Here is a 25930-nt window from a genome sequence, read left to right as displayed (position 1 = left end):
AGGCGGAGAATAGCCCTTAGGAAGTATAAACCTGATACAAAAGTAGTAACACAGGTAGAATTTTTTTGAAGCCCAGCACCTATGGTCCTCAGTTAACCTTCCTGTCCTGGGAAGTCTGTGAGGTTCATTGTTGGGTCACCATACTAACTTTTCTATATTTTTAAAATTATTTTTTCTCTTATTTTTTCTTCCTATTTCTTCCCATTCAACACGCTAACTTTTCTAAAGGGCATTTCAGGTTTTTTGCTGAAGAATACTCTAATCTCCTAACCCTTAACGTTTAATCCTAGCTGCTGGTTTCATGGAGTAGGGCAGGAGAAGAGAGCTGAGAGTTCCATTATTCAAACTGCATATTTTCATTTGATCCCATCATTCTTAGACCTCTATCTCACTCACACTTCTCTGTGTCTGAAACTCCAGAGTACAAGAGCTATTGCAGTTTAATTTCTCCAGAAAATAGACTCCTAACTGAAGGAGAGTATCCTGGCTGCATGGGATGGCAGAGGGGTTCCAGTGACCAACTGCTCCATGTGTTTATCTTCAACTGTCTCTCAGTTTTCAGCTCCTTTCTCACCTCCATCTTCTTCCATATCTGCCAAGTTCTAAAGCACTAAGCAGGTCAGAAGAGTGAATGCATTATTTTCACCAATATTCTTCTCTACAGGCACTCTGTTGTTGCTTCCTCAACTTCTATCAAGTCAATTTGTATTCTTCCAGCTATGAGCCTTGCAAAATTTGTTTAAATCACTCGCCTGCTGAGATTTCTTCTTATCCATTCATTTCAATGATCAGCTATCATTTCTTGTCTAATAAATATCAGATCCAAATGTAAAAGTAGGCCCCTGGGTGCCTATTCTTAACATTTTCTTCACACTTCAAACTCAACTTTACCAAAATAAAAATTATGATTTTACTTAAACCAATTATACCCAATTATACCCAGTTTTCCAATTTTACATGTGTTATTGGATTTTGTCAGGTGGGAGTACTTTAGGAATTTTATACATGGGAAGAATATGGGTTTGTGAGACAGGAGCATGTAAGAGTGAACACACCAAATGATGTAATAGTCATAAAAAAAATTTCCTAACTGAGGCCCCACACACATACTACCTTACTTACTAGTTTCACAAGCAAAACATGTTTTGACTAAAATGGGGAACATTCTAATTAAGCATATTTGCATTTTTAAGCACAATACTACTACTGCTTCAATAATATTTCTACTATTCTGCTAGATTTAAAAATAATAATTTTATACTCAAAAACTGTGAATTCTAAAATAGATCACATTTGAGATCGTTAACAACCCACCCTGGTATTTAAGTTAGAAATTCCATCAATGTTTTTATTTAAAATTTTTTTATAATGTGCTAATTTCTAAAGCCTTATAGGCACCATGTGGAAAACGTATTAAGAAGTAGCTTCATAGGAGTTGTGGTCTTCGTGCTTTGTCCTTCTTTCTTTCTTCACCATTGTCTTTAGCTTTAAGCTTTAACACCTTGATTTCTTCTTCCAGCCTCTACCACATGACTTTGTCTCCCAGCTCTGTGGGTGTTCATTCTGTCCAGGCTCAACATAGAGACACAAAGTATTTTCTCTTCTGCAGTTAGCCTCAGCACTGCCCCCACACAGTTATAGCTGGTGTGGTCCAGAATTCCTGGAACCCACTTCACTCTCCTTCTCTGCACCTGCTTCTTATGAGTTGTGTTTTAGACATACTATGCTTTGAAATTATACTATAACTCAGGAAGTTATGATGTGTCATTGGGGCAATCTCATGGGAATAAGGCCAGCATAAAAATAAATTATCCTGGGGAGAAGACAACACCACATTATAGATTTTGCAAAAACTACAGCAATCATGAAATAACCTGGACCATAAACAAGAAGATATTTGTAATCATCCATTTATAATATACATACTAGAGATCCCTGTAAAATATAAAACTATACTACAATAACTTTAAAGTTCCCTCTTTTACTGACTCCAAAATGAACTAGATATCTTCAAAACAGAGGAACAGACTCTCTCATTCCATCATTTCCAATTCACTGAACCACTCATAACTTAATGTTCTTGATCTTCCCAAGGAGCTGCTTTTATCTGATTATACAAATCAATGGTAATATACCAGAAAACTGCAGCCTGGAAAGACAAAGCAATGCCACAGTTAAACTGAAAACTCTGTTAGATATTAACAACAACGAAAATCACATACATAAAGCCAATTCTTCTACTATCATACAAGAGCTGTTTTGTTTTGTTTCTGACACTAATAACTTCTTAGCATTCCAAGCAATAACGTATTTCACCTACGTTCTTGTTTTAATTTGCTTTTTAAAGGCCATTTTCCTAGAGTAGATTGAAACAACAGGGTAAGAATAAGAAATTTCAAGATACTGTTTACACACCTGAAATAAAGTATACTTGGGTTTTTTAAAAAGTCCCTCACCTCTATCCAAAGCAGAAAGAAAATTCCACTGGCTGCTTATTATTTTTTAAATCAACAATTGCTAAAGAACACAAAAAACTAAAGTAAAAAATAATCACTCCACTGAAGCTTACAAAAGAAAAAACAGAAGAACACAATTTAGTTAAGCACAGCTCCTAGACATACAGTACTTTTCAATATAGGCAACTGCAACAATGAAAGAATACAGCCTTCTACATACTTAACTACCAAATGCCCCCTTGTGGACAGCACTGTTACTAGATTTACATATAAAATCTGTTTAAACTAACTTTTCTCTTCATGATTTGAAGCTATGTACCTATCCCCTAATTGACCATTCTGATCTTGGGGAGAACACAGACCCAGTGAGGGCTGTCACAGAACACCTTAGGAGGCAGTCTCAGAGGTTATATCATTTTAGTAACCTCAAAACTTTAAAAATACTTAATGCGTGTCAATAGTGCTCTAGGGTCATTAATTTTAATGACTGGTTATCAGGCATTAAAAACAAAATTTCTAAGAGTTTTCAGAAGGCATAAGCTACCAGAGTGAGCCCAGTGGGAGCATGACTAACTGGGTGCACAGCGAGGTAATGAGTCCCAGGAAGACCCAAATAGGGCTGGATGTCCATCAGGCAGCACAGCTAAAAGAAGAATCTGAATCATGATAAAGGAAAGAAATTAGTATCACAGTCAGGCAAATGGTGTGGGGCATCAGGATGAAGAAAAGATAAGTAGGTCAATGAGTAATAAGACAGACTGGAAGTCAGAGGGTGGGACATGACATGGACAACAGAGAATAATAGAGAGGAGAGCCCGGTGTGGGATAAAAACAATGGCCCGATGGTTTAAAAGAACTAAGACTTAAAACCATTTCTTCCTTCAGGTTTCTCCTGCTTTTGTGATATGTTCTTCTCCTGTTTGTCATATGGCAAACTGAAACATATGTCAGAAGGGAAGACAGACAAACAGCCAAAGATTAATATTTCAAAAAGTCAATTCACCAAAGGATTAATTTGCAGGGAGACCAATCTACCTATAATTCCAAACTTACTAAAAACTCGCTTCAAGGAAAATCATTCATATACGTGAACGTATAACCTGAAATATATTCTTTTTCTAAGTATATTTTCGATAATAATACTAAATGCTAAATCATTTCCGTAAGTTTTGGGTTTTCAACAAACATTTCTTAAAATGTTACTAAATAAAATTATATTCATTAGAACATATTCAAGGATTTGGATTTTGGCAAATTGGCTTCCTGTGAATTGGTTTTCTACAAATTGATCAAGAGTCTTCCAGAGAATGTTTGAATGAGATTAAGTATTTTCCTGAATAATGTTTCTCGTTTCTACACCTTCTCCCCTATTCTTTTCACCACCAGCTAGTCTTGCTAGCTTTAGGAACAGGATCCATCTGACTGACAAAGCATATGCACTGGTAAGAGATTTCCCTGAAGAATCCAAGCTGCCTGGGTGTCATGGAAGACAAGAGGGTGGGTATTGATAGGAAAACTAGTGAAAGAGAAAAATAGGGGTCATCACTTTTATGATTCTAAATGAGTCAAGGAACAGGACTTCCACTTTGCAATACAATTGACTGCAGGGGTATGGTGGGGCTTGTTGATAAGAGCCATTACACTAACTTTTCACAAGCAAGTCTGTATTGCACATCTTTCTCTGAGGGATATAGATCCCCTACATCTGTTGATCTCAAGTGGTGCTCTGTAATAGAGCCTATTGAGATGCCTGCCAAAAAAATACAAATGTCCAGGCCTTACTCCAGACCTACCAAATTTCTGGGGAAATCCTCAGAATGTATACTTTTAATACACATTAGTATACATACATAATGTATATAAAAGTATACATTAAGCAGCACTATTCACAATAGCAAAGACATGGAATCAACCCAAATGCCCATCAATGATAGACTGGGTAAAGAAAATGTGGTACATATACACCACGGAATAACATGCAACCATAAAAAGGAAAGAGATCACATCCTTTGCAGGGACATGGATGGAGCTGAAAGCCATTTCCTCAGTAAACTAATGCAGGAACAGAAAACCAAACACCACATGTTCTCACTTACAAGTGGGGCCTGAACGTTGAGAACACATGGAAACAGAAAGGGGAACACCACACACTGGGGCCTGTTAGGGAGTGGGGTGGAGGGAGTGGAGAGCATTAGAAAAAATAGTTAATGCATGCTGGACTTAATACCTAGCTGATGGGTTGACAGGTGCAGCAAACCACCATGGCACATGTTTACCTATGTAACAAATCTGCACATCCTGCATTTGTACATTTGTACCCCAGAACTTAAACATTAAAATTAAAAAAGAATATACCTTTAATATACATTAAGATGGCTATAAGTCTTTGATGAACATACCTGGGAACTCTTGGAAGGAATTTCAGGTAGGCACTAAGTCCCTTTTTGGTGAATGCACATGGAAGAGACTAGAAAATGTACACCCAACTAGCTCAAGGGAAGTAGAGGTTCTGCACTTTTTATTAAGTGTGTTAAATACCGGCCAGGTGAGGTGGCTCACGCCTGTAATGGGAGGTGAGGCAGGCGGATCACCTGAGGTCAGGAGTTCAGCCTGGCCAACATGGCAAAACCCTATCTCTACTAAAAACACAAAAATTGGCTGGGCGTGGTGGTGGGCACCTGTAATCCCAGCTACTTGGGAGGATGAGGCAGGAGAATGGCTTGAACCCGCGAGGCGGAGGTTGCAGTGACCCAAGATCACGCCATTGCACTCCAGCCTGGGCAACAGAGTGAGACTCTGTCTCAAGAAAAGAGTGTTAAATATCTAATGAATTCTATTATAGTTTTGAGAAGGTACCAGAAGATTCAGAAGATTCACAACTTATATAACAGCACAGCTTAATAAGTGAAAACAGATTGCATATCTTCGGGCCTTATGCTTATCCCTTCCAAGGTGATTGGGGTTAATTTCACAACAGACTTGTTTTAATAAAATAGTACTTTTCCTTTATCAAGGGAAAATAGGACAGGAACTAACACAGAGCTTACTATGTCAGGCACTATGCTATTTGTTTTATCTATCTCTAATAATCTTCACAGTAACCCTGCATGACAGTTTAATTAACTCAATTTTACAGATGAGGAAATTAAGCCTCAGAGAGATGAAATAGCTTCCTCAGTGTCCCATAGTCTGAATTTGAGCCATGATGGTCTGATTCCAAAACCTATGTTTCTAGGTAAAATAGGTTATACTCAGTACATTTTCTCAGCCCCACTCTTCCACTACACACCACATCACATTTTCTCCTAACATCCTGGCCTCTAATTGGCACTTCTTTCTTCACTTGTGAATAATTTGCCTGAACTCTGGACAACGCATTTTATCCTCTCCTACAGCAGAAGTTTCTAGAACATTCTTTTGCTGAACATTCATAAAGCCATCCCCTTCTTGACTTCTATGATACCATTCTTCCAGTTGTCCCCCTCATCCTTTCTCAGTATTTTTCCTTCTCAATAATATCCCCTAAATTGCCTCCTAACACTTTAAGTGTTAGCATTCCCCAAGGTTTCAACCTCAATCATATTTTTCAGACTGCATATATTTTCCCGAGCAATCCCTTGTAGTTTCATGACTTCATGTGACACTTATGACTTGGTGATCAGGTCACCAAGAATGATATGCACAGTATGATATTTTTTAATGCATTTTTATACATACAACATGTGGAGAGAGATTAAAAAATAAACTGAAATAATATATACCAAATTCATGGTAGTCCTTCCCTATGAAAAGGAAGCAAAAACAAGACAGGGAGGAGAACAAAAGAGATCTCAACTCTATAAATTGTTTTCATTAAAAAATTTAAAATAAAAAAGGGACACAGATCTGAAGATTTATAAATACTAGAATATGGAGTTGCTCGCCATAATATATTCTGTGGGTTTTGTTTAACTCAAAATTGAAACCAGAAACAACCTAGAATACCAAGTTATAGGGAAAAGTAATTGAACATTTGCATTCCAACACAATGGAACATAATATAGACTTGAAAAATGCACATGAAGAGAATATAACATAAGAAATAATTGACTTAATTATCCTGATTAGCATAGGATTCAAAATTGCCCATGCAGTAAGGTTATAATTATATTTTAAACAATAAAAACTAGCTGTAATTCTTTTTCACTTTGTTTGTTGGCTGACTTATTCATTTGGTTGTTCTTTTAAATCAATATGTATGCATACAAAAATTACTAAAAACAGAACTGTCAACAGTGGATATGTTTGATTTTATAATATTCTCTTTCTTTGCCTTTTATTTTTCAAATAATATCAACTGAATACATATTGAATGAATATGTATGAATGAATTGAATACATAAAATGAAATGCCTTCACTTTAAATGACTTTGTGTGTGGCAGATACAGCCAACTGTACGCTCACAATCCACTCTTCTCTTCTTCCTGTATATTCAGTAAAACACTACATTTCCCAGCCTGTCACGCACACAAAGGTGGCCATATGATACAGTTCTAACTCCCAGTGAAATGTCAAGGGGAGCAGCATCTTAGAAAGCTCTTTGAAGGGGAGTAGACCTGACTGGCTTTCACCTTGGCCATTTCTCCTTCACCTACTTCTTTTTTTGAATGATAATGTGAAGCAGCTGAGAAGGTGAAGCAGCCATCTTTAAACACGAGGACAAAAGCCACTCACAAACAGATGGCAGAGAAGAAACTTAGGGGAAGCCTGGATTCCTGAAGGCATTATACAGCCACTGCACCACCCCTGGACTGCAAACCTCATACTTTCTGTCACATGAGGAAAAAAAAGAAAAGAGAAAAAAAAAAAAACTTTACTTGTTTAAACCTTTCTCTTATATTTTGTCAAATGCAACCTTTAATTGATACATCATGCTAAAATAAAATTTTAACAAATTACCCCACTGAAACACACTTAGAAGATAATATAATCTATCTTACCTTCAGAGGAGAAAAGTGAACCTCAAGAAAAAAAAGGTTGGAGGCATCAACCTAATATCAGAACAAAGACTAAAGCTTCACTCTCACGTATGTGAATAATTTTTTCCAAAATATTAAAATCACACTGAACTTTATATTTCAAAATGGCTGAAACAGGCAGGGTGTGGTGACTCATACCCGTAATTTTGGGAGGTGAGGCAGGTGGATTGCTTGAGCTCAGGAGCTTGAGACCAGCCTGGGACACATGGTGAAACCTTATCTCTACTAAAAATACAATAATTAGCCAGGCATGGGGGCATGAACCTGTAGTCTCAGCTATTCAGGAGGCTGAGGTGAGAGGATTGCTTGAGCTCAGCAGGCAAAGGCTGTAGTGAGCTGAGATTGAACCACTATACTCCAGCCTAGGTGACAAAGTGAGACCCTCCCTCAAAAAAAAATGCTGAATGGTAAATTTTACATTATGTACATTTACCACAATAAAAAAGAGATAAAATTATATTAAAATAAAGTCCACTTTAATGATATAGTTTGAAGATAATATTTTATATATTTTTGTCAAACAACATTTAAAATATTACACATATACTAGTCAACAACGAGTGCCCATCCTTTTGCTACCCATAAGCAAATCTGCAGTTTGAAGTTACTCAAAATTAGTATTCAAACTAACACATCAATTTCATAAGTATGTCTGTACAGATTACTCCTAAACACTAAACAATCCACAACAAGGATAAAGAATCGGGAAATTTACAGATGGTGTTTGAATTCATACCCTATCCCACAAACACAAGTAATTTAAGCCCTTTTGCCTAATTGTCAATTTAACAGGAAGCCAAAAATAGGTCTGCGTTACACAATTACATGTCTAAATTTCACAAATATTATTCTTTATATCAAAGAATAAGACTTAGTATATCTTTCGTCCTTAGCTAAGAGGGTCTCTTGACTGGATATAGGATTGTTGGATCCCAGTGCTTTTTGTTTAGCATTTGGACACTTCTATCGCTGACTCCTTGGCTAGATTTCTAATGTCTGCTGCTCAGACATACCCCTCTTGGATTCATGAGTACCAAACACTCATGAAAGCACCTGTCCAGAGAATAGAGAGGATCAGTACTATTTATACTGAACTTTCATTCTCTTTCCTTTCTGCTTAGCCTGTGGTCTCACTTTTCCTTGTGTTAATATTTCTTCAGTCCTTTACTGTGCAGAAATGTAATTCTCTGTCTCTGGATCTAAATTATTAAACCTCTTAGAGAACCATATTTTCTTCAGAAATAACACAAATACGTCAAGGAAAATAAATGTAGTTTTGCCAACATGAATATGTTCCAGAGTCTCAGGTAGTAGTTAGAAAACCAATTAAATGCTCCTTAGATATGCCCTAAGGTATTTTACCAAGTCATACCAGCACTTGTTGCTACTCTCCACGAAGGTGGTGATACCCACTCTTGTGAGCTAGGACTGAACCTCAGTTATCAAGAAGCAGGTAGCTACAATATTTTATATCCAGTAGGTACTAATAAAATTCTACCTGCAATTAAGAAAAGGCACTAAGCTTAACACAGCTCTAGCAATGATTTCTAAATGCCACAAGAGGGCGATATAACTCTATGACAGCACACGGGAAAACACAATTTTTCGAATTAAAAAAGAAAAATTCCTGACTTTCCAAGATATGGAAATAAAGGCATGTCTGGGTTGAAAATAACAAGTGTGCAAAAACACTTATTTCTCCTTGATCCATTATTAGCAAAAACACAGTATTTGTCTATATCTTTCTCTCTAGAGGTTGGCAGTGATTCAAAACGCAATATCCACACATGCTCTGCTCTTCAGGAGGCCTGTGAATATAGCTGGCAACTTAGTGCTCCACCTATAGCTACTTGAAAATTATTTGTTGTTACTTCAAACAGGTGCCCTGAAAAAAATAGTTTATTTAGACCTTGCCCTAGTCTTCAAACTTCTGTTTGAAATACGTCTGAAAAAAATAGACATAATTTCCTTCAATTATTCTTTGTGTTTAATCATATTTCTACTCACCACTGGCATTCGTTCATAGACACGAATAGAAGATAGTCTATCTACAATAAATCAAATACGAACACTTAATGTTTTATCAGTTTTAACTCAAATTATAAAACATATATATGATTGGTTTTGTACCTGAAGAGTTTCCACGGATTTTTTCCATCTTCTCCTTGAGATAAACAATTTGCTCTTCTAGTTGATCATTTAATTCAAGTTGTGTCTCATAACGGGTTTTCCATTCACTACCTGAGTAAAAACGGGGAAACGATCAAGATAACCCCAACACCTCTCATTTATTCATTAAAATAACATGAAGAGCTTGATCTTACTCTATTACTACATTTTACTTTATTGGCAATACAGATCAACTAGAAGGAAATAATTATTAAGTCTGTATTTCTGTTAGTAAGATTTTCTAGATTGCAAGAATTAGACCCACACTCAGGCTACCACGCAGCCAAAACTTATTACAACTACTACAATTCCTCTTCTTCCCTATTTCCCACCCCCTTTTTTCTTTTACTTCTTGTGCATCCTTACAATGAATTCAATTAGACGGAATATCAGGACATGTTTCTTTCCTTGGAACTTGAAATACCCATATATATAATATTCATATATCCATAAATACATATGAATATTTAAAGTTCCAAGGAAACTTGATATATTTATATATTTTATATACACTTATATGTATATAAAATATCCTAAACATTACTAACCTATCCAATGTCATGTTCATTTTTTTCCTTTGAAAGCAATTCTTAAGTCTGCTTAATAACTATCACTTATGTGTCTGCTGTGTGTAAAGCACACAATGCTTTACATACATTAACTAATTTAATCCTCATTTTAGAAATGTAGTTACCTATTTTACAAAGATGAGGAAACCAAGGTTCGAAGATGTCAAATAATATTCTTAAGATGACAGAGCTAATAAATAAGGGAAAAACCGGGTTTTAAATCCAGTTTTATCTGCCTTTGAAATCACATCCTCTTAACTGCTAAGCTGAAGGAACAATGTACATTTAGCTATCTTCTCGGGCATTTTCTCTTAACCTTAAGTATTTTTCTTTCGCTAAACCCCTTTAGCTATTAAAGTCAAAGCATTTTTCTTATGTCTGGGGAAAAAGAAGAATACAGCCTAAAATTAAAAGGTCTTTGTTCAGATTCAAAGTCCAAAGCTAACTTTTTCTAGTCTTTAAAGTCAGGCTTTGTAGAGGGCAAAAAGATGGCTTCTTTTTCAACCTTAAATGCTCTTCACATGTCTGAAATAACTGCTGCTACATAACAGTTGGTGGAGGAGTTAAGGAGAAAGAATTAGCACATACCACTACCAACCTCCTCAGCCCAGACACAGGTCTCCCTTACACCCTCATCTTTATGCAAATGTGGCCTACCAAAGGGGCTGGAACACCCTCCCATACTGAAACTTTTGAAAGTCATTAACCCAAAAGCTTTGGAAAGGAACAAGAAGAAAGGAGAAGCCCTGAAAGACTAAACATTTACCCAAAAGACACAGTAGAGCCCAGCTGCATGGAATCATGTTTATAACTTGCTACCTAAAGTCTCCCTTTGTCATGGTATCCCCCTTCCTACCATGGGAATGGATGCTTCAGACCAAGATGAGAATGGTTACCAAAAAATTAAAAACGCAATTTATTTTTGGCACATCTGAGTAGTTTATAAATTCTGACACCATTTTATTTTAAAATATTATTGACTTTTAAGTCAATCATCAAATATAGACAAGTCAGCCAGGCATGGTGGCTCACACCTGTAATCCCACCATTTTGGGAGGCTGAGGCCAGCAGATCACTTGAGGTCAGGAGTTCAAGACCAGCCTGGTCAATGTGGAGAAACCCCGTCTCTACTAAAGAATACAAAAATTAGCTGGGCGTGGTGGCAGGCGGCCGTAATCTCAGCTACTCAGGAAGCTGAGGCAGGAGAATTGCTTGAACCCGGGAGGCGGAGGTTGCAGTGAGCTGAGATCACGCCACTCACTGCACTCTAGCCTGGGTGACATCGCGAGTCTGCATCTCAAAAAAATAAAAATTTTTCTTAGAAAAACAAAAATAAAATAAGATAGATAGACAGACTGACCTATTAGTATACAATTGTAACCAAATGCAATTCGGCTGCTCGCCACTTACAGAGTCCAATTAATAAGAGCAAGGTCTGGTGGAAAGTGACTTTATTAACCCCAACATCAACATGGGACAACACAAAAGACCCAACATAGACACCAAAACAAGACACAGAACCTTGTAACCAGCACAACTCCTGCATGCCTCCCATATTAAGTTTCCCTTTGTAAGCCCCCTGCCTTTTTTCTAGAAATTGGACATGGTTATTTTGGATGGGAATCTGGCCACTTGTCCATTATTAGTTTTGGTCAATGAAGTCACTTTCTCTCTCTCAGACCTCGCTCTTGTTAATTGCACTATGCAATCAGCACTTAAAATTGCTGGTTACAATTTTAGTGTCCCATATGGTGAGTGCTGTATGCTCCAGGGCCTGAGCCCGCCAGTCTGGTTTCTGTCAGATGGGGCAAAGGGCCATCTGTGAATACTAGTTGCTGACGGCTAGCTGACCCATGGCTAGGATATTAGGGAATTTCCAGCAGTCGCCAAGAATCTTTTGTCTTAGGGATCCTCTCTTTTCTTCCTGCTATGGTGTCTGCTACCTTCAATGCTTCACTGGTGCAAAGTGACCTCTGGAGAAGTTGACAAACTTTGGAACTAGGTACATTAGTCAGAGTGTACCCAACCACCCTCTGCCTCTTTTGGGGTGTCGCTGGGGCTCTGCTTTATTTAGACTTGGCTGCCACTTGACACTATATGAGCATTTTATGCATTGGTTTTGTTTGTATTTGCTGCAATCTTGGGCCTTTGCTCAGTTCTGACTCAGCTGCCTGGGGGGAGCCATTTGAAACTGAAATGAGGGATGTGGGAGTCTACACAGCCCCTTAACCAGGGATTTGTTTGGAGGCACACCACCTGTTTGTCCGTGTGTGAGATCTTTGTGCACCCTGATCTCTCTCTCTCTTTCCCCTTTTTTTTCAACTTCATCATCCTGATTATCTCAGAAGCCATCTACAGCCCTACTCTTCTCAGCCAAAACCACCCTTAGCTCCCTCTGGCTCGAAACAGTTTACCTTGACTGGTGACTTGAGGAAATGGGAGGGATTCATCCCACACCCTGCAGGTCTGGGGTGCTGAGGCTGTCCCTAAGAGGAGATAAACAAGAGAGGTAGGGGTACTGTGCAGTGGCTGGAAGGCTCATGAGCCTCCCTTCCCTCTTTTTTCTTTCCTCTTCCTGCCCACAAAACCTGACCTCCTTTCTCCTCTCCACTCTTCTTTTAATCTTTTCCTGTTCAAACCAGGAAACCAGTACTGAAGAGGAAAAACAACTTTCAACATCCTGGCCCCATTTTGTCATCCTCTTTGGGACTCCAGCTGATTACATATGGTCCATTTTTGTGTACATTTTAAACTGACGGGCAAATTACAGCAAGAAAAATTTAGAGCTCAAATAGTTAACCTGAAGCTATAGAGTTAAGTAGCGTCTTCTAAAGCTATCTTCCTCTCTTTCCTGCCTGCTTTAAATCTGCTGTTACTAAGCTGCTGGTGCTAAGACTCATTTATGGTCTAACTAGAATGTAAACACTGGAAAGTTGTTTGAAACTGAAAATAAAAAAACAAGGGTAAAAGGGGTTTAAAAAATTGCCATAGAGACTGTTTTACCCAAAATTTTGGTTCACAGATTTCCTTGTATTACCTATTAGGGCAAACGAAGTTTGGCCATATGAACAGGTTTCAATTTTGTCAGAAAAAGAACTTGGAGCCAGCTAACTTTTGTATGTCTGTAAGTTTGTAATGCTATCTCATGGCTAGAGTTCCAAGGTAAAAGCTATTGGTTATTTCTTTGTGCATGTATGTATACATGTTTAGATATATTTATGTAATGTTCATGTATTATGTTCTGTGTTGTGTCTAGCATGCTATCAAATTGGCTTATAAGTAAACGAGTACTCAAAAATTAAGTCCAAATGCTTTTCAAGTGCATGTGAATCTTTAATAAAACTGGTTTTAAAATTATTGATAAAAATAGAAATGTCTTCAGAATTGTCCACATACGTTTTTATCTAAGTGGTTTTATATTTGTATCAGTGTGTATACTAAGCTGTCAAGGGTTGACATAAAGGTTCTAAGACTTTACACTCAGCCAAAAACAGAATAATCTTTGTGTATTTTTTTTGACAAATAAGATTAACTTAAGATTGTTAGTTCAATGAAACAGCTAAATCTTCTGAGTCATCAGCAAATACATTTAATTTTAAGGCTCTTAATTAGGTGCTCACCATTTACTGTTCACAGATTTTAAAAATGGTTAATAGAGAAATTATTATTATTATTATTGAGACAGAGTCTTGCTCTCTTGCCCAGGCTGGAGTGCAGTGGTGCAATCTTGGCTTACTGCAAGCTCTGCCTCCTGGGTTCACACCATTCTCCTGCTTCAGCCTCCAGAGTAGCTGGGACTACAGGCGCCCGCCACCACGCCCGGCTAATTTTTTTGTATCTTTTTTAGTAGAGACGGGGTTTCACCGTGTTAGCCACCAGGATGGTCTCGATCTCCTGACCTCATGATCTGCCCACCTGGGCCTCCCAAAGTGCTGGGATTACAGGCGTGAGCCACTGCGCTCAGCCCAGTAATAACTTTAAATAATGATTAGTTTTGTGTAGTATCTCAATTTTCGGAAGTAATTTAGATAAACTATTAAAAAATGGAAAGAGTGAATACATGTAAATGAGATAAATGCCTGTAAGTGGACTTTTTATGTAATTTTAAATCTTAAAATTGTTTTGAATTAAATAATAGATGCTCCAATCCAATTGATAATAATTAGATTTCTGGGACACTTCCAATTAAGAAAAGATTATGATGGGGGAAAACATATTTCTAAAACTGTAGAATGGTTTCATCCAGACAATGCTAACATCTGATAAACAGTTCAGGATTTCTTGCTTCCTAAGTTTTCACTAAAATTTAAGGTTACTAAGAATAAGAATTCTAATATATAATTCCGTAAGTTGTGTTTTCATTTTTTAAAAAAGAGTAAGTAATTCAAAGGTCATTTAAAAGTTATTTCTAAAAGAAGATAAAAAAGAATCAGTGAGTAGGGGAGATATAAAGAAAGTTGTGGATACAAAAATGTGTTTATAATAAAAAGGTTATAAAACAAGCAAATAATTTTACATGAGAAAGATTTTATATAGTAAATTCTTGTCCTCAAATAAAATGGCTGGTTATTCAGAGAACAGAAAATTTTAGGACAAATCAGAAAGTCCAAGCATGTAATAAATGGTCTATGTCAGTTATGATAAGGTTCGTAAAAGGAAAATCACAAAAGTTATTTTATGTATTAAGTTGGCTATAATTCAAAGGGAATTATTTTTAATAGTCTTTCTAAGATTGATCTCCTATCCTACAACAAGGTTTTCTTAAGGTATTACTTTTCTCTTAATAAAATTACAAGAGATTTTTAAAATTTTAGAGCCTGTTTCTTTTAAAAACTTCTTAGAATCGTATCTCAGAAGTTCAACTATTGCTGTCTCACTGCTTTCAGTTTTTCCTCCGCCTGAGAAGGCCTGAGATGAGCGCTCTCTCCTTCAGCTTTTAAATTAGCTTCTGTAACATTTTTCCTCTGGTTCCATTGTTGTGGCCTGATGCTAAAATGTTTTATCTTAAAGGTCTAGAAAAGCAATATTTTCCTCCAGTATAATTTGAATCTGTACTCTTGGCTTTCTTGATAGGTTTAAATTTTTCAATGTAATCAAGAAACTTCTCATGCAGTTACTAAGAACTATGTATTCCTCTGCTATACTCATAACCCTGAACACATTCTTCCTGTGTCTGATTAAATTCAAGTACATTTTTCATCAGGTTTAACTTCCAGGTTGTCTAAATAGGCTTCCTATAAGGAGAAGTAGTCACACTGCAGGTTTTTCTTTGCCTTTCTAGTAACTGGCATAAGAAACAACATTTTACTTTTTATCAAAATAATTCATATGTTGTATTTATTAGATTTTTAATTGCTTAGAAAAACTGAGACCTAAAAGGCTGAAAGTTGTTACATGCATGTAACCTTCTGTATTGCCTTTAAGTCTTTCAATGATCATTTTGGTTAAATTAGTAACTATTGGTTTACAATGACCTGTGGATCTGTTTTAATCAAACGTTTTGAGCCCTTTAACATTTTTGAGAAACATCTTCAAAATTGAAACCAAAATTAAGTCTCTGGCTTATTGCTGGTGTTTATCAAAGCTATAAAAGTTAATTGCTGCAAGGTTATAGAATCTTTTTACAGCTTCCAGTCAAGTCATGGACTCTAGCGTCACCACCTCCAGCCCCTTAAAAAGGTCCTTATCAGGTGCTATTAACTAATCCTTGTGCTATGAAGTTACAGGGCTTTGATTCCTGGGTACACATATCTCATCTAAAGAAGGCACTGACTCCTGCCAGTATCTGAGAGCAAATCTAAGTTAACCAAAGCCCCATCTTTAGATCTGGGAAAAGATGACAATCATAGTAAACTACCTTCATGAGACACAGGGACACACCTGTACCGCAGAAAAATTAAGATTCACTTAATAATTTTGCCTCTATCCAAAATAATATAATTTATTCTGTGCCTTGATACTAAATAATTTAAATGTTTAGCTACCTATAAGTTTCCTTTCCTGTAATCGTCAGAACTAGGCAGGGCTTATGACCTTTTTGTGTGAAACATTGCTAATACTTCACATTTTTTTTTACCTCCAGAATTTGAAACTATTCAATCCCTCCAGGCCCAGGGGCTATCGCAGAAGTGTGTCATTGTAAGGGCCAGATTTTGAGGGATAAAATTAATTAAGACCCTCCAAATCAAGGACAGACACACAGATGCCTAAACAGCTGAACAAATTCTTGTGTTTTGTATAGCTAATTGCTACAAGTCAAGATTACAGTATCTCAATGCAAAAAATTTATAGATAACTCAACTTTATAACCTTATTTTTTGGCTTTTGGTTTTTGGCTCTTATGTTACCTAAAAGGGGTTTTAAAGATTCCTGAATACCTGCTCACCTCCACTCCTATCTAGCCTAAAACGTTTAATCGGATGTAAGTCTTTGACTCTAAGTTCCTTGGCAATAGGGGTCCCACTGAGAAGCATGATGGACCAGGGGCAAGTAGTCACACCACCCCAGAACTTAAGCTAATAAAAGCTTAGCTATGGATACTGCCTCTGCATACCTTGAACAAAAAACGGGGAATATAAACTAAAAAAAAAAAAAAATCCTAAGCCCCCCCCAACAGAGGGAATGTATTCACCTCTTGGCCAAAGGGAATCTCAAAGAAACCTGAAAAACTAGTTCAGGCCATTATGAGAAGTGAAGGGTTGGACACGTCACACTGTACCTTCCCCCACTTTGGAGTTTAGGCACAAATGACCAGCATTAACATTAAAATAGAGATTACCTAAGACTGACAGACTCTGTAGCAATAAGATACACACTGTTACCTGTTTCACTTACTAACAAAGACTCTCAGAAGGTCAGCAAACAAGTGTTAATGCTGCAAAGCTTTCCCAAATTCATTTTATTCTGGAGTTTCCTGTATGATATCTCTTATGTTAAATAAGTAAGAATTTGGACTGAACTGTTATTCCCTTATAGTTACAGTCTTCTGTTATCTCTTCATATAGGTCCTCATACTTCTTAGGAATATTGCCAGATCTTTTATGGTTTGGGTTGGAGTTGTGGGTGGGATCATTTAAAAACCCTATTTTTCTAACTGGTTATTGCTGGCATTTGTTTTTTAAAATAAACATTTATTTAGTTATTGTATCCAACCATTTTCTAGTTCTTTATTAATATGCTAATCTTTATAATTGTATCACTTCGTCTCTAATAGCTATAACTCTTATTTCTATATCATATTGTATTGCTTAATTGGAACTTTCAAAACTATATTGCATTTTAATAATGGCAGCAGGCAGCTTTGGTATTTTTTTCCCCAAGAATGGAAATGCCTCTACTATTTCATTGTTAAGTATTACGCTAGTTTGAGATAAATAGAAGTATTCTTTTCCTTGTTTTGAAATAAGAAAAACAAATGGAATTTTATTTTTAAAATTTTAGCATTTACTGAGGTGATTTAAAAAAAATATATTGGATCCATTAATACATTACCCACTAGCTGAAGGCATTTGGGCATAGAAACCAGCCTATAAAAGACTCAATGGAGAAATCCAGGATGAAGATGTAACCTTGTGTGTTGTCAATAAGTCTCCTTTTTTTTTCTTTGGATGGAGTCTCATTCTTGTCATCCAGGCTGGAGTGCAATGTTGCAATCTTCGCTCACTGCAACCTCCAACTCCCAGTTCAAGCGATTCTCCTGCCTCAGCCTCCAGAGTAGCTGGGATTACAGGCACCCACCACCACACTCGGCTAATTTTTCTTTTGTTATTTTTAGTAGAGACACAGTTTCACCAAGTTGGCCAGGCTGGTCTCAAACTCCTGACCTCAGGTGATCCGCCTGCCTCGGCCTCCCAAAGTGCTGGGATTACAGGTATGAGCTGCCGTGCCCGGCCTCCATTTTTCAATCTATAAAATGGAGGTAATGATACTATTTTCAAAGGGTAGTTGTGAGGTTTCAATTTTTTTAAAAAACATACTTAAAGCTCTACACAAATACTAATTCTTCTCACTTAAAAAAAAAAAAAAGTCACCTGAACATTTCTTTACCATTTTCTTATCACTAAACTTTGTTGTAAAATTCAAATTAAAACATAAAACCAAATTTTCTACACATAGTTTCCTATGAACCCTAAAAGGCTTCAAGAGGTGACTGAGAATATAAAGCTCTTTAGAGTTGGCTGTGTTTACCGTTTACCTAAAAATTAATCCAGTGACAAGCAAGATCAAACAATAAGCAGATGAGAAAGTAGAAATAAAAACTACTCTTTCGAAGGTTTTTGCTATAAATAGGGCAGGGACAGGGGATGCTAGCTGAAGGGGAAAAGTGGGACCAAAAGAAGCCTATCATTTGTTGTTTAGATAAAATAAATTCAGCATGTTGGTCTGCTGTTGGGAATGATCCAGTAGAGCAGGGAAAACAGTGTAGGGAAGACAGGGCCATCACTAGAGTGATATCCTTGAGTAGGTAAGAGTAGGTAGGATCTACTGCACAAAGGGAGGAGATAACCTGAGACAAGAATAAGGACAGACAATTCATAAAACAGGAGGGAAGAGGATGTGCAAGGGTGCGGGCAGATGGGTAGCTCTGCTGGTAGAAACATGCAGAAGTCCTCTTCTGATAGCTTCTCTGTTTTCTTTGAAAGAGGAGGGTAAGCTCATTACCTAAGAGTGGGATTGAGTAGAGAGGTGGAGGTTTGAGAAGAAAGCAGAAAGGGTGAACAAATTATCTGAACAGTGAATGCACCCATATTTGTCGCATGTGCACCTCTTTCCAATAATAAATTCATTTTAAAACACCTTTAATATTGCCCCACTGCCTTCAGGATAAATGTAAATTCATTAGCATCATGCAGTCTTCTTGATTCATCTCCTTCGTAAACTTTAATCTCATCTTTTACCGCATTCTCATTATGACCTATGTTCCACTTTTATCAATTACTTAGCATATTCCCCAAATGGCTTTATGTTTAATGCTCCTGTGGCAGACTGTATTTTCCAAAGATGACTGCAATAACGTATCCCACCCCATGTGCTGCTCTGTAATGTGACCTTAAAGCAGTCTACCTCTCCAGTCCCTTGAATCTGTGACTATTATGACCAATAGAATACAGTGGATATACACCTGTGCCAGTTCTGGGAGTAGCCCTTGAATGGCCTGGCAGTCTCTACTTACGTCTTTTGGAATGCTTGCTCTTGGGATACATCCTAACCTAACCACCATGCTGTGGAAGAAAACGGTACAAGAGGCATTTCTGACAGGCAGCCCTAGCTGGGCTTCCAGTCAAAAGCCAGTGTCAGATGTTAGCCAAGTGAATGAGTCATCACGGAATAACCAGTTCACTTGAATCTTCAGTATACCTGACTGCAACCGAACAAGAGATCCCAGTCAAGAACCATCAGGTGAACCAACCCAGTTAATCCACAGAATTATAAGAGAAAGTTTGTTGCTTTAAGCTCCTAAATTATAGGGTGGTTTGCTATGTAGCAACAGACAAGCAGAACTGTTTTGAGTGTGATGTGGTAAGAGCAGTTGTATTATCACTTACTGAAGGCATGGCAAATATATGATCTAGGATCAAGTCATGGCTCAGCCACTCCCTGGCTATATGACCTTAGAAGTTATTTGAATTCCTGAATTTCATTCTTCCATAATGGGAATAATAGTAACTACCTCACCTGACACAGTCCCTGGCTTTAAAGGAGTAAACGTTTCTGCCCTTCACCTTAGGCCTTACTTTTCGCCCACGGAGGAAAGAACTTTCTCTCCTATCATTCTGACCTTTTCTCTTTATACCCACATACTAGCTCCTTTTGAGAACTGGTACAACTTGTTGAGCCACATTTTACTAGTGGGTATAGTTACTGCATGTGTACCTGTAAGCATGCTTTCTGTTTTTTCCTGTAACTGGGTACATGAAGAAGTTCTAGCTATCCTGCCAATGCAAGTATTTGATAAGTACACTTAGAGCCTGCCCCCAGAGGCTCAATTATATCTAAGATATAGATATGGAGATAGAGGAAGCTACTTCAGCCTTGGGACAAAGCAGTATTCTGCAACCAAGCTTTAACAAAGCATTGGGTACTTATAGAAAGTGGCATTTTATTTCCCATATGGCCACTAATCCTTTTTGTTCATGGCTCCCCAGTTGAGGAAGAGTATAAATGCCTCCCCTGATAACCCTAATAAACTCCTCATGTTCCTTAGCATTCAGTTCAAGCACTGCCTGTTCTGGAAAGCCTGTCTTTATTACCTCACCCAAATTCTGTTAGGTTTCTCTTCCCTACGTTTTCATTTATCCTCACATAGAACTCATATGACTTTTCATATCCATATTCTGGTTTGATACTTTCTCCCAACAGTCAATGAACCTCTTTAGAACAGGGAAAACAAAGGTCTTCCATTTAAAGTGTTTACATATGGCAGGGTCATATCTTGCATACATTACAAATTTTAAGGATACATGAGGGTGTATGTTCACAACATCCTCCACAGCAAACAATAGGCTTCCAACAACAATAGCCAAAACCTAGATACAGATTTTAAACATATCCCAAATCTAGAAGTTAGGATACAAAGAGTATAACTTGAGGTGAATAGAAAACTGGTGATATTTATTTAATAAAGAAATAATATATTGATGTCATGTAACAAAGGTTTTGCTAATTAATGAACATTTTGAACTTGAAAGGTAGAAAAATAATTAAATAGTAATAGGTTTGATATTCTGAAGTATCAATTTTAAAGTCTCTATCATAAACTATTATTAATGTGGCCAAAAAGCAATACTGAAACCTTGGTACTATTATTCAATATATGAAATTTAATCCTGGTAAAATGAACAATAATTATACAGGAGTTACAAATGTAAGTATTTACTTATATACCTTCATTGTCAGTATTCAGTTTGGCTTCCAGTTCTGTAATCTTGTGTCTTAGTTCAAACATTGAGAGTTGCACTGCATCCCTGTTATTTAAAATGTTTTTGTTAATTATAATTCAATTAAAAATAACATCAGAAAAATAATACATAGTAACCCACTACTACTTCAGGAACAATTTACTATGACACATCATTTACTGAAGGACTGGTTAAGAAACAAGACTCAGGTAAAGGAAGGCTTCCAATTAGTTCTAGGACTCAAATATGCACTAAAGCTCAAAGACCCCCAGGCAACCACTGGAAATCCTTTATTTATTTATTTATTTAAGAGACAAAGTCTCACTCTTTCACCCAGGCTGGAGTGCAGTGGTGCAATCTCGGCTCACTGCAACCTCCGCCTCCCGGGTTCAAGCAATTCTCCTGCCTCAGCTTCCTGAGTAGCTGGGATTACAGGCATGCGCCACCAAGCCTGGCTAATTTTTTTTGTATTTTTAGTAGAGACGGGGTTTCACCATACTGACCAGACTGGTCTTGAACTCCTGATCTTGTCATCCGCCCAGCCTTGGCCTCTCAAAGTGCTGGGATTACAGGCATGAGCTAGCACGCCCCGCCCTCGGAAATTCTTTAATTTAAATATCATCCCAAAGAAGTTAGCTATCTGGTTTTTCAGAACCAAGCAAATTAGGCACTGCACATTATTACAGAAAGGCATACCTAGGGCAATACACAATAGCTGACAAACTGAAACAAAGGGAAAAAAAGAAACACTATTTAGGACATCAATAAATACAACATTATCATATGACAGGACCATTTATTCAATAAATAGTTTTGAGTGCTATTATGTTCAAGGCATTGTATTAAACATGGAAGAATTCAGTGAACAGTGAACAGAAAAATAGCAATAGCGGCAGCAAAGTTCCACTGGATGCGTATTATAAGCCAACGGTGAGTGCTTTATAGTGCATTTCATTCCAACCTGGGCACAACTGCAGGAGTATGATGATGACTATTTGTATACCCGTCTTAAGAGTGGAGAAAACTGAGGATTAAAGAGGTTAATTAACTTGTCTAAGATTGCATAATTACTGAGTGACAGATGGGGTTTGCATTCATTCAGGACTCTCCTCAAGTACTTGCTCTTACTCTCTACTTCCTCAGAATACACAGAACCTGTCCTCAGAATGCGTGTAGTTTAGTAGCAAGACAAGAAATACACAAGCAATTAAAAAACTGTGATTGGAGCTACAATAGAGGAAAACCCAGAACGCTATCTACGCACAAAGGAGAGTCCAATTCTCACGGGACTTGTGGATGGAGTTGGGAGTATGTCCAAAAAATAAATGTTTCAAAAATTTAACACCAAGTACGAATACTGTTTTTAAAAAGCATAAAGGAGTAACAGTTTTACTAAATGCCATTTTATGAAGTTCCCCCTAAAGGGATGAAAGAAAAAAAACAAACCCGCATAACTAAATAAAATCTTTGGAATGTTAAACAAAAAATCTGGATTTATGGAGACAACAAAACCAAACACAACTTTTGGCATTACAGTATATAGGCAAAACACACGCCGTATGCTTGGATCCTAAGGGCAGAACATCCTACCTCGAAAGCTGCCTACTTACAATACCAAAGGCTTAGTCAAAGAGGCACATGAATCTTTGGCACGGAACACTTGCGCAGGTCGACCGAAGTGCCCAGGGGTTAATCCCGGGGCCGGTCTCCCAGTATCCTCAGCGGCTTTGGCCCTGAGACGCCGCAGGTGAAGGCTCGGGGGGCGTGGACCAGACTCCACACCGCGCCGCCCCCGACTCACTTCTTGCGGATTTCTTCCAGCAACTGCTGTTTCAGGCGGTTGGTGCTCACACCGTCGAAATTGTAGCTTTTCTCTTCCTCCATAGTGTCAGGCTAGAGACCTCCCGCGTCCTTCCCCTCAGCACACCTTAGAACACAAGACAGTAAAGGCCACCCAGAAGCGAGCAAGGAGAGTATGGCACGAGGCGGGGCACCCGAACCGCCTCCCGGTCCCACCTCCCGCGCGTGCCTGCAGAGGCGCGTGGTGACGTCATAAAGCGATGCCCGTAGGAGGCAGGGGGCGGGGCGAGGGCAGCCGGGGAGACTGGAAGAGAATCCTGCTCTGTCCGGTGGAGCGACCCTGGAGAACAGCTCGAGGGACACTCCTTGCTCAAGACTCTGGGGTTAGATTGTTCCGACTACACAGGGGAGTGTCAGGAGGCGAGAATATCCCTCACCTTTTTCTTCCCTCCTGCTGGTTGCTTTCCTAAACATAGACCTGGGTGGCAAAGTCAGCTTCACTCTTAGCCCTTGTTAGGAAAATGCTGGATCCAAGAGTAGCTGCGCCCTTCTTTGCTTCAGTTGAACAAGCACCAGAGTCGCTGATTTGGCAGTGTTGGAGCGAGAGGAACTGGCCTTAAAAAGGTACCTCCTGAACTCGGGAAGACTGCTAGCCCTCCAGATTATTGTTTTGCATCTGTGTGCCGTTCATGAACATACCTCAGAGCTGCTCACTGCAACTTGAAATTTCTATATATATATAAAGAGAAAGAGAGAGAGAGTCATGCGCCTCCATGTGAAGAGACCACCAAACAGGCTTTGTGTGAGCAACATGGCTGTTTATTTCACCTGGGTGCAGGCGGCTGAGTCCGAAAAAGGAGTCAGCCAAGGGAGATAAGGGTGGGGCCGTTCTATAGGATTTGGATAGGTCAAGGAAAATTACAGTCAAAGGGAGGTTGTTCTCTGGCGGGTAAGAGTGGGAGTCACAAGGTGCTCAGTGGGGGAACATTTTGACCCGAGATGAGCCAGGAAAAGGAATTTCGCAAGATAATGTCATCGCTTAAGGCAATGACTAGCCATTTTCACTTCTTTTGTGGTAGAATGTCATCAGGTAAGGCGGGGCAGGGCATTTTCCCTTCTTTTGTGGTTCTTCAGTTACTTCAGGCCATCTGGGCGTATAAGTGTAAGTCACAGGGGATGCGGACATGCAAGTCACAGGCGTATATGTGCAGGTCACAGGGGATGCGATAGCTTGGCTTGGGCTCAAAGGCCTGACCTACATTTCTTTTTTTTTTTTTTGAGACGGAGTCTCGCTCTGTCTCCCAGGCTGGAGTGCAGTGACACAATCTCGGCTGACTGCAAGCTCCGCCTCGCCGGTTCACGCCATTCTCCTGCCTCAGCCTCCCGAGTAGCTGGGACTACAGGCGCCTGCCACCACGCCCGGCTAATTTTTTGTATTTTTAGTAGAGACGGGGTTTCACCGAGTTAGCCAGGATGGTCTCGATCTCCTAACCTTGTGATCCGCCCGCCTCGGCCTCCCAAAGTGCTGGGATTACAGGCGTGAGCCACTGCGCCCGGCCTCATTATAGTTTTAATCACAAAGTTCACCTCCTGCCCTTGATACATCTGTGTTTCCTTGACAAAAAGAGACAAACTCTGTAAAGTATTTGAAGAGATTTATTCTAAGCCAAATGAGTGACCAATGGCTGGTGACAGCTCTCAGGAGATCCTAAGAACACGTGCCCAAGGTGGTCAGGGTACAGCTTAGTTTTATACATTTTAGGGAGACATGGGACATCAATCAAATACCTGTTAAGATATACACTGGTTCCATCCAGAAAGGCAGGGCAATTGGAAGGGATGGGGGACAGGGGGCGGCTTCCAAGTCACAGCTAGATTAAAAGATTTCCTGATTGGCAATTGGTTGAAAAGTTATTTACTAAAGACTTAGGAATGTCTTTAGAAAATAAAGGGGTTGTGGAGAACAAGGTTTTAGTGAGAATGGGATAATTGATTGGTGTGGAAAACACAATTTGGTGTCAGACGTGTTGTGAATACATAAATAGTTTTCCAATTGAGTTTCTGGATGAGATTAACATTTCAATTGGGAGACTGAGTATAGTACATTGTCTTCTCCACTGTGGGTGGGCCTCAGCCAATCGACTGAAGACGGAATAGAACAAAAAGGCTGACCTCCCAGGAGTAACAGGGAGCTCCTACAGCCAAACAGCTTGAATTGGAACACTTTTCCAGCCTTGGGCAACACTTTTCCAGCCTTGGGCTCAGACTGGGACTACACATCAGTTTGCCTGCCTCTCCAGCTTGTCAACTGCAGATCCTGAGACTTCTCAGCCTTCCTAATTGTATGGGCAAATTCCTTATAATAAATCTTTTATACACACACTCCCTATTCTGTTTCTGTGAATTACCCTAATATAGGAGGTATGCTTATCAAAATTTTGTCTAGCTGTAAGTCTGAAAGGGCAACTCACAACCAAGTAAACAGAATAGAATGAAGTGAAAAGGACTAGATTATCTGTTGACAAATCCAAATGTACAGAGGATTTCTTTTTTGAGATGGAGTCTCACTCTGTCTCCCAGGCTGGAGTGCAATGGCACAATCTCAGCTTACTGCAACCTCCGCCTCCCGTGTTAAAGTGATTCTCCTGCCTCAGCCTCCCAAAGTAGCTGGGACTACAGGCATGCACCACCATGCCCAGCTAAAATTTTTTGTGTATTTTTAGTAGAGACAGGGGTTTCACCATATTGCGCAGACTGGTCTTGAACTCCTGACCTCGTGATCCACCCGCTTCTGCCTCCCAAAGTGCTGGGATTACAGGCGTGAGCCACTGCACCCGGCCGAGGATTTCTTAAAAAGATCTGTTAGCAGAATCTCACTGTGGGAAATTAAGATCAAAGGCAAGCAGAGAACAGGTTTGTGTTTCTGGCAGAAATAAAGCAACTGAATTTACCTCCTGCCTGAAACAACTAAAAAACTAAGAGGAACAAAAAAAGAAACAATGGTTTTCAAGACATTGAA

General features: G+C 38.7%; 1 protein-coding gene across 4 annotated transcripts in view; it reads right to left on the bottom strand.

The window, feature by feature from the left end:
• The window catches only part of LOC105486026 (coiled-coil domain containing 169), a 57234-nt gene extending 34079 nt beyond the window's left edge, over positions 1-23155 (bottom strand). Inside the window, exons 1-5 of one of the 4 annotated variants that reach the window (XM_071081473.1) lie at positions 22913-23155; positions 21098-21177; positions 12628-12699; positions 9606-9716; positions 9483-9523 (exon numbers count right to left, since the gene is read on the bottom strand). In XM_071081473.1, coding sequence (XP_070937574.1) covers positions 9483-9523; positions 9606-9716; positions 12628-12699; positions 21098-21177; positions 22913-22995 — 387 coding nt within the window. In that variant the 5' untranslated portion in view covers positions 22996-23155. The remainder of the gene's footprint in view (positions 1-9482; positions 9524-9605; positions 9717-12627; positions 12700-21097; positions 21178-22912) is intronic. The other 3 variants (XM_024794172.2, XM_011748668.2, XM_011748669.2) reach the window with 3 other exon arrangements.
• Positions 23156-25930: the final 2775 nt, after the last annotated feature.

Source organism: Macaca nemestrina, chromosome 16, assembly GCF_043159975.1.
Source record: "Macaca nemestrina isolate mMacNem1 chromosome 16, mMacNem.hap1, whole genome shotgun sequence".
Taxonomy (NCBI): domain Eukaryota; kingdom Metazoa; phylum Chordata; class Mammalia; order Primates; family Cercopithecidae; genus Macaca; species Macaca nemestrina.
The sequence above is the reverse complement of the archived record's forward strand: the minus strand, read 5'-3'. Positions and strand labels throughout refer to the sequence as shown.